This window comes from Eschrichtius robustus, chromosome 12 (assembly GCF_028021215.1).
Source record: "Eschrichtius robustus isolate mEscRob2 chromosome 12, mEscRob2.pri, whole genome shotgun sequence".
Classification (NCBI taxonomy): Eukaryota; Metazoa; Chordata; class Mammalia; order Artiodactyla; family Eschrichtiidae; genus Eschrichtius; species Eschrichtius robustus.
In genome coordinates this window covers 37,417,501-37,431,451 of record NC_090835.1, presented here as the reverse complement: position 1 = coordinate 37,431,451, position 13,951 = coordinate 37,417,501, and the positions used below count along the sequence as shown (strand labels likewise).

Sequence of the window (13,951 nt, the reverse complement as noted above, 5' to 3'; positions counted from 1 at the left end):
CAAACACAAGTGTCAAATGTGTTTATTTGCCTGTTTGTACTTGAGCTTTGGCCACAACTGCCAGGTATCTGAGCAAAGCAGTGCGAGGCACAGTAGGCCACAGCTACACCATTCCAGGCAGTTGGAACCACCAGAAGCAGGAATGGGCCTCATCTTGTTTAGAGCAGATGAGGTAGGGACGAATGCCTGGGACACAGGCCGGAGCCGCCTTGCTGTATTAAGCCCAAAACTTCTCTGGGCTGTTCTTTCATAGAGTGGGTGCTCAGGACCCAGAATACTACGCCTCCTAGTTTTCCCAGACAGAAACCTAGAAAGTCTGGCTGGAGAGGACACTTAAACCCTTGCTTTGTTCACCCTTCTTGAGGGATAGGTGCTTTTTGGCCCCAAATTGAACTACAGAGTTTTCCCGCTGTGTGACCATCCTCCTCTTCCTTGGACCCTCTTCTCAACTCCTTCCTTCCTCTCTTAAGACAGCAGCTTCTGTAACGTCTCTCAGAAAGGCCTTGGCCAGCACTAGCAAGGGTAGGTCAGGTGGTCAAGGCCCTGGTTGATTTATGATGCTGCCCCCAGAGAGAGAACTATTTAACTGCAGGCAACCTGTGCCTCCACCTGGGGTTCAGGTTCTATCTGAGGTGTGGCTTAAAGGCAAAAATCAACCTAAGGCGAAATTTGCCTCATTGGTGGTTTGCTACTATTCCGTGTGTTTCTTCCTAAGTGACTGAGATCATGTGCCCTGGCAGATAAAGAGAGCTGATGTTTCCTTAGCCTCTTAGGGCACTTCCCTAAGGGTGTGTTGTCAAGTTGAACAGGAATGTGCTTTCTTATTGCAGGTCCCCATCTCCACCCGAGAGACCTGTGGGTGTTCCCAAGAGCTGCTGGCAGAGTTCAGGGAGACTGTGGCTCTGCTGAGTTACTGACTAGAATACAATGCGTTTAGTGCTTCTTGACTTTTAACCTGTTTTCTTCTAATGCACCAGCAGTCAGACTAGTCCACTGGTTAGGTGTTAGCAGTCCATTTAAGCTGAGGCATGAAGCAACGTAAGAGCTGAGACCTCTGCTCTCTAGAGGACCAAGAGGTGCCTGTGTGTGACACAGGACCAACCACTTCAGTGTGTGTGATGAACTGTATGGTGCTCCGAAGCCCAGCAGGGCTTCACCAGCCCCTGGTGAGTTTTAGCTGTCTTGTCTTGCTTATTTACTTCACACATTTGTCCTCTTATCTCAGCAAAGGGAGAAAAGTCTCTTTAGCTATAAATACCTATATGATAGAAACCGGGCAAGCTCAAAGGAAGGAGACTAGGGTCTCCTATTTATTGTGGGTAAGAAGGGGGTGGGGTGGGGTGGGGTGAGTGAAAAGGTAAAAAAGCACCTGGTACTTTCCCTGGTGGTAGCACAGTTTAACCATAGGCCAGTTGTAGAGGCCTGTGAAGTACCTGCAAACCCAGCCTGACCAAGCCCTAGCTGCCCCTAAACTGCCAAAACTGAAGAACTGCCCAGGTCTACTGTTGTACTCCCTTCAGAAAACAGTAATGACAGTCAGTCAGTCACCCAACAACTACAGGGATGGCCAAAATGCTTTCACTCCCTAGCTTTGCCAGCTCATTGCTCCACAACATCCCAGAACCCCTAACGTTCTAGCTCCACCAAATCTACTCTGGAGCTGCCTTCTTGCTTCAGAACCCAGGATAGAGAGATGCATGTGGAGTGGGCAGTGCCCTGAGCACCTCCCTCTGCCCCCTGCCCAGTCCTCCTCGGGGCGAGCAGCAGACCAGGGTTAGATGCTGTGACTAAGCTGCTTTTCTCCCCAGAGTGCTTTATTTGGGCAGAACGTGTTCTCCCCCCGTCCTGGGCTGCCTCTCTTGGAAGGCGTCTTTATTGCCTGGCTAGAGCTACAAGGAAAGGGACAGACCCCACTTCAGTAAAAGAGAACAGGGAAAGGCCATAAACAAAGAAAGACAGACTTGTAGTTTATTTTGTATTTTTTTTAAATAAATACACTTTACATTAAAGAAAAAGGCCTTTGATTTGTACTTTCCACATTGGGGAGAAAGGGAAGAAAAAAAGATTTCTGAAAAACTGAATCACAAAGAAAAATAGAGGGAGTGAACTTATATCCTAAGTTCCCTCAACTCCACAAAACCAATATCCACAATGACCTTGCTGCCCCCCCCCCCAACCATGAAGGTGGGTGAACCTAGGCATTTATTCAGCAAACAAGCAGCACCTCCTCCCCACCTCTGGCACAAAGGAAAACAAATTAACCTGACAGCGTATGAGGCAACAAAACAGGTTAAAAAATCATATATTATATTTATAATAAAATATTCTTAATCCTTATCAATTTAAGAAACCACGATTTTCCTTTTCATTTAAATACGTATGTAAAAATGCCTCTATTGTTATTTAGACATCATTTTCTTCCATAGAAAATGAACTGCAGGGACAAGAGACCTGGTGGATATAAGTTCATACCCTCAGTTATAAATGCCTTTTTTTTTTCTTTTTAAGTTTTATAAAAAACTATTTCTTGTTCTTTAAGTAAAGAACATTATACAAAGAAAATATATTGTGAAATAACCCCAGAGACGTGTTGTTTTTTTTTTTTCCCTTGAGGAAAGATATGTCCATCCTAGGAGAAGGGGGAAGCAGAATAGGCCCTAACCCCTGTTGTCTTTTTTGTGTGTGGTTATTGTTTTTAGAAGGACTCAGATTCCAGTGAGACTCTAAATCATAATCCTCTGAATGCAGGGCATGCAGTTCCTTAAAAGAGCCCTGGGAGAAAGGGAAGGGAAGATGTTCTGAATTCATTTGACTCAGTTTCTCGCCTGCCAAGAATCTCTTCCACGTGGTGATGGCTCCTCACTCATTTAGAGATAAGATGATGTCATCTTCCAAATCAGAGTTGTCAGAGCTGTCGGCTGAAAGGTAAGGAAAGGGAGAAACTAGATTACGCACTAGGCTTGTAGGAAGCTTTCAGGGAGAAAGCACCTGCATACACATAAATTTATGCCTGAGCAAGGTTAATTACCAGTTTCCAGAAAGAAGAAAACATGTCAATTAACTCCTTGGAGCTGGCTCTGGAAAATATACTGTTTTGGCAATGATGGTTACTCCTGGGACCTCTTGCTTGCTTACCTTTCAAAGGACCTGGACGTGGTACCCTCTTGCTTCCTAGAGGTTCTTCCTCCTGCCTGAAAGGCCCTAAAGGGACCAGGCAAGCCACCTCTGAAGCTTTCGCCCATGGTGCTTTGAGTGGCTGCAAAGGGGCAGCAGGGCTGATAGCAGTTGAGTGAGCCCGTGTAGTCCTTTGGCCTCTGGAGTCCCTCCGGTGGGCACAGGCCTGCCTGACCCCCAGGACCACTAAAAAGGCAGGCTGAGCCCAAGCAAGGATGAGATTTCTCTTAAACTCGTCAGCCACTCTTTTCTCAGAAGACCTCATAAAGGCAGAGGTAGTCAACCTGGGATTCATTCCTCTGAAATTTCTAAATATAATCTGCAGGGAACAAATTCCCAAAAAGATACAAGCCAGAGCTTGCAGCAATACCAGAAGAACTGGGCTGGAGGTCAGCAGGGAGTAGCTATGGCACCCTGGAAGGTGGCACTGTGTCTGACCCTCTGCTTGACCATCTGCCTTCCAGGCAGTGAATAGACCACATGAACACCTCTGGAAGGATCCATTAAGAGGTGAAACTAGGTGGTAACAGAAAGAACCCTCAAAGTGAGGTAGATGCACCTGTCTGGATGATAGAAATCGGAGAGAAACATAGTACCTAGCTCTACTATTTGCTGAGTGAAGGTAAAGGAAAAATCTTAGTGCCCGTGAAGGTCCCATGAAGGTAAAGGAAAAATTCTAGTGCCCATTTTGATCACTCTCAGCTTAGGAAGCTGTGAAACAATTTTAACAAGGTCCCTAGGGAAATGGGCCAGCAGGTCCTGAGCTGGAGTCCTGAAAACGCCCATAGGCCCTGGGGTTCCCATGAGGAAAGGGACAGCCACTGGTTCCAAAGAATCCCTCATCAGCCCTTTCCCAGGTACCTGAGAGACTCCACTCGGGGAAAGCTGACGAAGAACTACATGTTCCCAAACCTTCCATTCACTACAGTCTCCTTTAGGAAGAAAACTGAAGTGGATAAAGTAAAACCAAGAAAAGCATGGCCGTGATAAAACGACGTCCTGAAGGTAAGCAAAAGTGATGGCTGGAAAAACCAGTGTTCCTGGGTCTAACAGGGCACAAGCATGGCTTGACTTTATTGGTGAGGAGTGGGGAAAACAAGATGGAGATCAAACTAATACCTGACACCGCTAAACCACAAACGAAGCCTCATCAGCTTCCTTGCTGAAAGAACTCCAGGAGGAAGTGAGCAGGGAAGGGGGTGACTCAAGCATAGCACTGTGTCCAGGGCCCATGGCAGACCGCAAAGAATCCCCTCGTGCTCATGCGATCTATGAACCAACAATGCCAGACCCACCTGCCTGAGACCTATTCTAACCATCAGCTGTAGAGCTACTAAGAATTAAGAATCTTAACAACTCTGCATCACATCTAAGGACTGTAAATGCAGCTGGAGGAGGATAACGCAATCTTCCATAAGCAAATAATTGTCAGGCACAGGGTTTAACAGAGAACTTTCAGGGGTCAGGCAGTGATTCCCCTCCTGGTGGTCAGGTGGCAGGACTCCCTTCTCTACCTTCCTTAGCCTTTTCTCATCCTCCAAATGTTGAAGAGACCCAAACTCAGACCCTGGTGGGGACCTCTCCCTCTGAAAGGCCCTGGAAGCAAAGGCAGTGTTAGTCCCTACCATGTTTATTTAACCTGTTGCTCTACAACATACAGGCTTTTGGGGGGGGGGGGTCAGAACTGACTGGAACAGAGAAACAAAGACCTCAGAGTCAAGGTGTTTCTCTTCCTAGGCCTGGGGTTCTGTATATGAAATCAATCATTGGATCTCTGGGATCTGGGGCCTATGCAATGTTACATGGGGGGCATGTGGGTGTGGTTTTCTATAGTCACAGCGGCTTTCATCATATCCTAAAAGGGCTCCATAAGCCCCAAAAGGTTAAGAGTTAATACACCAGATGATTAGTGTAAGGCAAAATATCAGCAAACCAAGGATACAGAGGGTGCTCCCTGTCTCTGCTCTGTTTCGAGCCACTATCAATCAATCAGTCTCTGTGAAACAGAGAAAGAGCAATAGAGTACACACGCTGCACATGCCACCACCTCAATTCTAGAGCCCAAACTGACATGTCCTCAACTTGTCATCTGTAATGGCATTTTCACATCATAAATATTCCCACCAAGTTAAAGTAACATTCTCTGATAGAATTAGGGTTTTCCAGATTACCTCTTGGGCTTAAAAGAATGAATTTCCTAGAATAAACAGTAAAAGGCTAAAGGAAGCAGTAATTTTACAGGCCAAATACAAAATTAATTTATATTCAAACTGAGAATGGAAAAATTAGTGATACTCTTAGGTCGGGGGTACCAGCTGCTCCCCTAACCTACCTTATATTACTTATAATTTAAGGGAAACAGAACTTGTGCCCACGTGTCACAGGTGACAAAGAAGTTAGTAAAACCTTCCTTTTTATTCCCATCAATATTGTCATGTTTCCCTTGCCCCTGAGTCCCTCTTACCTGGCTCTCTGACCATCGCTAGGGACAAAGGAAGTCCTCCTTCAATGAATCATCTCAACCTCCAAGTACGAAAAAATGAAGTTGGCAAACAGCAGATGGGCAGATACAAGGCAATCCCTCCCATCCCACAGAGCTTCCTCAAAATGCAACTTTGGCAAGAGGACTTACGTAAGAAAGACAGTCTCCCCTAAGCCAACTGCCTTCAATCTTGAGCTCTAGAAGCATGTATAAGATTTATCCCAAAGAAAATGGATTTAGGTCACTGTTGAACAGGAGAATCTTATACATATATGCTTAAATATATATACTGCCACCCACCCTCTCCTCTCCTACCATACATACACACTCCCTCCCTCCCCCTGCCCCCACCACCAAACACCAATGACTGTAAAAACCAAGCATCTACTCTGAAGAGGCTTGAAGTTTGTTGAGCTTAGGCCAATACAATAACATTTTCTGTAATGATGTAAATGTTCTATATCTGTGCTGTTCAATATGGTAGCCACATGTGGCTACTGAGCACTTGAAATGTGGACATGAAAATGAGGGACTGAATTTGAAATTTAATTAAAATTCTAATGGCCACAGGTGGTTACTGGCTACCATATTAGGCATAATACCTACCTTGGCTGTGAGAATGCTGGCCAGGTTAGCTACATGAAAAATGACTGGATATCACAGTGATTACTCCCCAGTCAGGCAGGGCAGCACTAGGAAGAACCAGGACCACAGCAAGCATGAGTCTGTCAACAGTGACACACGTCACAGTGATGCTGCCAAATATGTCCTCTTAAAACATGCAGAGTATAGCAGCAGAGCTCACAGACTCTTAGAACTATTAGGTGATTTACTCAGGGTCCATTAGTATAGGCAGGGGACAACTTGACTTCAGAAACCTGTTATAATGGAAAGGTACTGAAAAACTGGAGCTTGTTCTTCAAAACTTGGAATAAGAAAGAGGGGTGGGGAGGAACAAAACAGAAGCCAAAGAGAAACATCTGTCCCCTGGCCTTTAAGAGGGATTAAGCAAAAGCAGACAGGAAGGGGCTGCAACCCACAAGAGGGCTTTTATTTCTTTACAACTTTAGAAAAGAGCAGGTACAGCACCCCCATGAGCAGCTGCATCTGATGATACCAGCTCTGCCTCTTGGGAGAACTACACTTTTGCCGTCCAGTCTAAGGCTAATCCTCTGAAGCAGGGGTCGACAAACTACAACCCATGGGCCAAACCAAGACCACCAGCTATTTTTGTAAATAAAGTTTATTGGAACACAGCCACATCATTAATTTATGTCTTGTCTCTGGCTGCTCTCACACTACAACAGCAAAGCTGAGTAGCTGCAAAAGAGACCATTCGGCCCACAAAGTCAAAATTATTTACTGTCCTGCCTTTGTAGAAGTCTGCCAACCCCTGTTTTAAAGAGATAATAGCCATTTGGTTACAGAGTCGTCATGACAGGAGCACTGAGGATGACAGATGTGAAACTGCTTTTCCTCAAGGGCCCAGGTGGTGACTCTAGTTATGGGGCACAGAACCCTGGTGTGGCTTGCCCTCTGGGCTGGGCTGGGCTGGCACAGGAAAGGGCCCTTTCCCTAGGTACCCAAGCTCAGCCTCGTGGTCAGCCCTAGACTTACTGTCCCCCAGGATCAGTTCCACTTCCTCATCTGCATCAGAGTCTTCATCTTCTCCGTCCTCTCCCTCCTCTAGCAGGTTTGCTAGCTCCTCATCAGAGGGAGAAAAGTCATTGTCCCCATCCTCCCCTGCATTCTCATTGTTGTCATCCTCCTCCAACTCCGCCTCCAGCAACTGGTCAGTGTCAAGCTCATCTAAATCATCGGTGTCGTCATCATCTTCATCATCATCTTCTTCCTCCTGTTCTTCCTCTTCCTGGTAAGAGAGCATGAGGTCCATTAGGACAAACACAGAGACCCAGCCCATGTGGGCCACATGGGGAGTCTCTCTCCTCTTCCCAAAGGACAGAGGAGGTAACAGTCAATAGAGAGCATGGTAATCTAGGTTAGCACACACTTCATGGGCCAGCTTGACTCGTCAGTGAAGGCTGAGACAGGCACATACACGTCCCCCAAGTCCCCCAAGACACTCAAGCACTCCTCAGACAAGGACTACTGGTCACTCCACAAAGGCATTACTGGTCACACAGCCCTTATCCAAGGAAATGGACAACACACTTCACAGAGGTCTCTGCCATCAACATTCTATGTTTCTAACTAATAGTAAACCCAAAGGGGCTCTTCTCTCTATCCTGTATCAACCAAACCAAATGAAATCACTTGAGGCACTGGAACTAAACCTTCTACCTGGAATCTAAAAAGCAGTGCTTTAATAAAACAGGAAGAACACAGCTGCTGAGTCACCAGCTCCTAAGCCCTTCAAATTCTTGTCCTTGATCTTATTTATAACCATGGATGTGGGTCAGCACCTCTGACAATGCTATCACAAGCATCCAATGATCTGAATGTCCAACAAAATAGATTTTTACCACTAAGAGATACTTGCATTTTCTGTTTCAAGCCACACACACACCAAAAAAGTATGCTAGAGAAATTGTCCAGCCTTCCATTCCCTCCAAACTGTTTCCCTTCAAGCAAGAGAGGACACAAAGACACCTTTTTGCTTTCCTAAGGACGACCGGTGTTCCCAAGTTAAAGTGACCAACATTCAGTCACTAATCCTTCTGCTCAAACATCAACTGTCAGCACTGCCAGTAGCAAAAGGATTCTAATTCCTGCAATAATAAAATATAAAATTCATTTAACACACCGGCCTAATGAAAGTCAAGACAGAACAAGCCCTACATAAGCAGAAAAAAAACTTTAAAAACATTTTGGAAGTGCTTTTAAAAAAAAAAAAAAAGGGACTTCCCTAGTAGAACAGTGGTTAAGAAGCCGCCTGCCAATGCAGAGGACACAGGTTCGATCCCTGGTCCAAGAAGATCCCACATGCCGCGGAGCAACTCGTGTGCCACAACTACTGAGCTTGCGAGCCACAACTACTGAAGCCCGTGTGCCTAGAGCCCGTGCTCCGCAACAACAGAAGCCACCACAATGAGAAGCCCACGCACTGCAATGAAGAGTTAGCCCCCACTCACCACAACCAGCGAAGGCCTTTGCACAGCAACGAAGACCCAACACAGCCAAAAAAAAAAAAAAGTGCTGCCGCATGCCAATCACTTAAAAACCAAACACTGCTTATCCAGCCACTAGTGTTCATCAGCTGTAAAGTAAACTAGGCTCATATTCAGCAGGGTAACTCTGCTTTATGAACTTTTGATAATTTTGGAACCACCATTTAGAGGCTTTTTGATTTGCTGTTTGACCCACTGATTTAGACTTTTCAACAATTTCTGGCAAATACATGGGAAAAACTGGCCCCTTTAAATACCCAGTATTCCTAATGCCTGTACAAGTATGTGTCCACACCAGAGTTTGTGTGTGCACGTGTGTGTGAACGTACCCCCATGATAACCTGAGACCACTGTTCCACAGCCTGGCCACACATGACCTCCACGTGGACAGCTACTAAGCATCTGCCCACTGGAAAGGAACTGAGAATGCCTGGAGGCAGTAACAATAAACTGACGCACAGACTAGCTTCTGGCCCTACAAATACATCAGCTCATACAAATAACTGGGAAAGGAGAGAGGAGTCAAAATTCAGGGAAATAATTCAAAGTATTTACCAGATTATAACTTTTGCCTCTTTTTTCCACACATGTTTTCAGGGATTTGACCAAAATTAGTTCTAATTAATAAAGTTCCCTCAGTTAAAAACAAGCACATTAAAAAGAGTATCCAGGGCCCTGTGTTTCTTAAGCCTCTGTGGAATAGAATAATTACATGAAGATAGTGTTAATTATTTTTATTTTTGATTCTGAAGTTAATTTAGTACACAGTTATTGATATATACACTCATCATTGTTTTCGGAGTATGGGATAGGAGAAAATGCCCAGGCTTTGGGATCCAACAAGCCTGGGTTAGAATCCTGGCTCTGCCAATTATGTGTTGTATGAACTTGGGCAATTTACATAAATTTTCAATGTCTCAGGATAGAATAACTTTTAAAGGCCCACAGTTGAGTATGTAAAAGGCTAAACTGTTCAAACAGGCATCTGTTAGCCAGCAAATTTAAGGAAGATCGTTCTTCATTTCTAAAAACATCAAAACTTAGCTGATCCAGGAGAACTAAGAAAAAGCTCCAAAGTCAAGAGCAATCCTAGAAAATAGGTCAACAAGGGTCTAAGGTTTGAACTACAAATACCATTCCAAATTCTTCCAGAAGCCTACAAACCCAGCTTTTACTTAATCTTGTAGCAGAAGAAATAATTTATATTTATTCATCCCAGAAGGCCATGATGACATATGTGACCACAACAGGAGAAGGGAAATGAATAGGAAGGGGAGACCTACCTGAATCTCAAACACATCACTTCATCATTTATACTCTGGATTTAATGACCAGTAGTTTAACATGTATTTTGTTACACACGGATATGGCCATAAACTCACTTTCTAAATTTTAAATCTGAAACGTGGAGCATGAAACAGAACAGAGGCTCACAAGATCTATCCAAAGTGCTGTGGTAGAATCTAATTCTGTGGTTGAACCCAAAAGAGAGTCTAGGAAGCAATTTTAAGAGCATTCTTGCAGGTTTAAGTACCTGGTTGGTAACATGAGGCACTCTCCTTCATATCTAGAGAATAAAGCTTCCACTAATGAGTGGTCAAAAAAGTGGTCCAAAAAACCAAAAATTATTGCTTAATGAAAAAAGCAAATCTTGCTTGAATCCCGATTCAACTCCAGCAACATTTAGATAATGTTTTGGATCCAGGAATACTGATTTTTTAAAAATTCTCTAAGACCTCTCTTTTAGGGCTTAGAAACAGGAATTCAGGGCCAGGCTGTTTTAAACTACTGATAAATTCTACAGAAAAAAATTCTAAAACTCTTCCCTTCCTGGTTCCATCTTAAGACAATTTCATGGTTACCCGAAGGCCCAAACCCCTGCAGATACATCAACCCACTCCTCTCCTGTACAGAGAACAGGTCAACTGGCATAAGCTCCCTCGGCTGCCCTCTGGTCCCCTCACCACATCTAAACCTGACTTCAACCATAGTCTGAGGAAGAAGAAAGGCTTCCACTTCCGCTCTGGACCTCAGTCCACCCCCGGTCCTTATTACCACGCTGCACCTTTCTCACGCCCCCTCCACTCACAACCACGCTCACACTTGGCTCCACTAGCTTTCTTACCTTCTCTGAAGAGAGTCAGCTTCCCCAAACCTAACAACTTCTCAATCTACACAGGTTTTAAACTCCTTCCATCTATATAGACTTTTGAAAAATGGTAACCTGAACCCTACTCCTGGCCTCCAGGTCCTCAGCCACCACTTGCTCACTCATCCACTCACTCTGTCTTCTATTCCTCTAACACTTGACAGTCCGGCTTCTGCCCACAGCACTCCACAGTGTAGCAGGTAATGGTATGTGCTCTGGAGCCAGGCTGCCTCACAGGATCCGAACTCTGCTGACACTATGTTTACTTAGCCTCATAGGGTTGCTGATAGGATTTAATGGGGGGGAAAATGTGTATGCATGTATGTATATAATCTCTTTGCTAAGTGCCTGGCATATACTAAGTGGTCAGTTAGTCTGTTGCTCTGATTATAATAACTGGAAGCTTCCTAAAGGAATATGAAGGCCTGAATGGCTCACCACGGGGCTTCTCTACAATGACTGACACTAACCAATCCTGGCTTCCACACTGGGCTGCTGATCTTTACCAGATCCCTTCCAGATCTCCTAGGCATAAAGGTTCCTACAACTTAAAATTTATTTCTGCCTTTACATTTCCTCTCATTCATAAATCCTGAACTCACATTAGATAGCTCTACCCATCTGTACCACAGAAACTTCTAAAACAACTCAAAGCACCCCCTAAACCTAACACCTTCCCCACACCTCTCCCAGTTACCAGATGAAATCTCAAACATCTTTCACTTCTCCCACTTTCACGGCTTCACACCCAGTTAACTAATGTCACTCACAGATCTGGGGTGCCCAGCACTCCCTCTCATTCCACTCACCTACTGCATTCTCCCTCCTCCTGTCTACCTCCAGTCTCTCCAACTCTCTATGGTCTTATCCCTTCCCAGATCAAAAAACCCAGGCACTCCATAATGCTGCCCACATTACAGAAGTACAACAGAAGCAATGATTACTAAACAACCATTTAATGCCAACTTCTCTAAATCTTAATTTCTTGTTAAATGAGAGGATTTAATTACATCAGTGGTTCCTACTCAGGTATGGCCATCAGAATGTGTATTTTGGAGCACTGGGGAAGTTCTCCAAAATACACATGCCTAAACCCCACCCAGGGTCCAGGCTGACAGAACCAATCTTTGCAAATTAAGCTCCAACAGGAGGATTTTGGAAAGGTGCCCCAGGAATTGTGGAGTGCATCGTTATGAAGAACCACTGTTCAAGATGACCTCTGGTTCTAAAGTTCTACTCTTCTGTAATAATGTACCCTATCCAAAGACTCCCAATGACAAAACCAAAAAGGTGAATACAGGCATCCCTTGTTTTATTGCAATTATACTTTGCAGATACTGCAGGGATTTTTTTTGTTTTTGTTTTACAAATTGAAGGTTTGAAGCAACCCTGCATCGAGCAAATCTATCAGCACTATTTTTCCAACAGCATTTGCTCACTTCATGTCTCATGTCACATTTTCTAATTCTCAGAATTTCAAACTTTTTCATTATTATTATATTTGTTATGGTGATCTCTGATCAGTGATCTTTGATGTTACTATTACAACTCCCTGAAGGCTCAGATGATGGTTAGCATTGTTGGCAATAAAGTATATTTTAATTAAGGTATGTACACCTAATAAACTACAGTACAGTGTAAACATAACTTTTATATGCACTGAGAAACCAAAAAAATTCATGTGACTCGCTATATTGTAACATTCGCTTTAATGCAGTAGTATGGAACTGAACCCACAATATCTCTAAGGTATTCCTGCATAGGTATTACCAGTGACCTTCCCTCCTCCTATCAAACTGTCTTGCTCTCTAGGACTTAATTTGATTTTCTTTTAACTAGTGCACCATTTGTTTCTAGACCATTCAAAATTCTTCTTGAATACATGTCTATTTTTTCAAGAGAAACAGCTTTTAGCTTACACTGCCTTCAAAAATATAACCGATCTCTTAGAAAAAAACCAAACCTCTCGTCATACTTTAAAAACAGTTAATCTAGAAACTAGGATAGCTTTTTTTAAATGCAATTAAAACCTGAGCCTACTGTCTTGACATTTCAACGTTATATCTGCAAAATTTAAACTCTTGCTTCTCCTTCTGACACTTGTTCCTGTTGTTAACTAGCCTTAAAAGCTATAGATTCATTTCAGGGTCATAAACACTTGTGCTTTTCTCTCCTCATCAGCAGAATCTAATTCACATATATTTTAAATTTCTTAGTTGGGAAAAAAAGGTTTTTCAGGAATCAATGACCAAGCTTACAGCAGGTGTGTAATCAGTAAAGACTCTTACCATCCGCTTCTAGGCAGTGGAGAACACACAGGAAGCACAGCACACAGTGTGTCCCAGATTCCAAAATGGAGTGGAGAAAAGAAAGATTATTCCCTTGTTTTGTTTTTGTTTTTAAAAGAAATTTAAGATTAACTATAATTAGTTGAAATGTATTGGCTTTCCAAAATCTAAGAACAATGATCAATTACTAATCTTTGGTTTTATAATTTTCCTAAAAGCTAACATCAAAGTTGACTGAATTTTTAAAAACAACACATACACCGAAATTCCAATGGATAATATGAGTTTTGATAAGTGACTAGCTTATCTCTGCTTTCACCAAATGCCTGAAGGCTGGCAGACTACCAACCTCAGGAATCAAATATTTATAGCTGTCAAATACACTGTATTATGTTTTCATTCAACAATACAGTGGTACAGTTCATCCCTTCTTGTTAATCTCCAAGCTTATTTAAACAGAAGGGCAAAAGACACCATTTTTATGTATGTAAATTATATCTCAATAAAGCTTTTTCAATCAATAAAAACCATTTATATAGGCACTTTATGCTAGACCATCTTATCAGATGGCAGCTGACCATTCAGGATTCTGAGTTTATTTTGCTAAGGTGAAAAGGCAAATTCAAAGGTGTTGGTCACAGGTGCCTGCATCCCTGAGCCATGCAAGTCATACCTGGAACATCTGAGAAGACCTGAGAGCAGATATCTGGACTAGGACAAAACTCTGAAT

The 13,951-nt window shown here is 43.4% G+C and overlaps 1 protein-coding gene across 3 annotated transcripts in view; it reads right to left on the bottom strand.

Annotated features, from left to right (window-relative positions):
* Positions 1–2,008: 2,008 nt before the first annotated feature.
* Positions 2,009–13,951, bottom strand: part of DCAF1 (DDB1 and CUL4 associated factor 1) — an 80,345-nt gene continuing 68,402 nt past the window's right edge. For 2 of the 3 annotated variants that reach the window (XM_068559108.1, XM_068559109.1), the window contains 2 exons: positions 7,274–7,526; positions 2,010–2,918 (listed from right to left, as the gene is read on the bottom strand). In XM_068559108.1, coding sequence (XP_068415209.1) covers positions 2,860–2,918; positions 7,274–7,526 — 312 coding nt within the window. In that variant the 3' untranslated portion in view covers positions 2,010–2,859. Of the gene's footprint in view, positions 2,919–5,638; positions 5,698–7,273; positions 7,527–13,951 lie in introns of all 3 variants that reach the window. The other variant, XR_011075766.1, reaches the window with a different exon arrangement.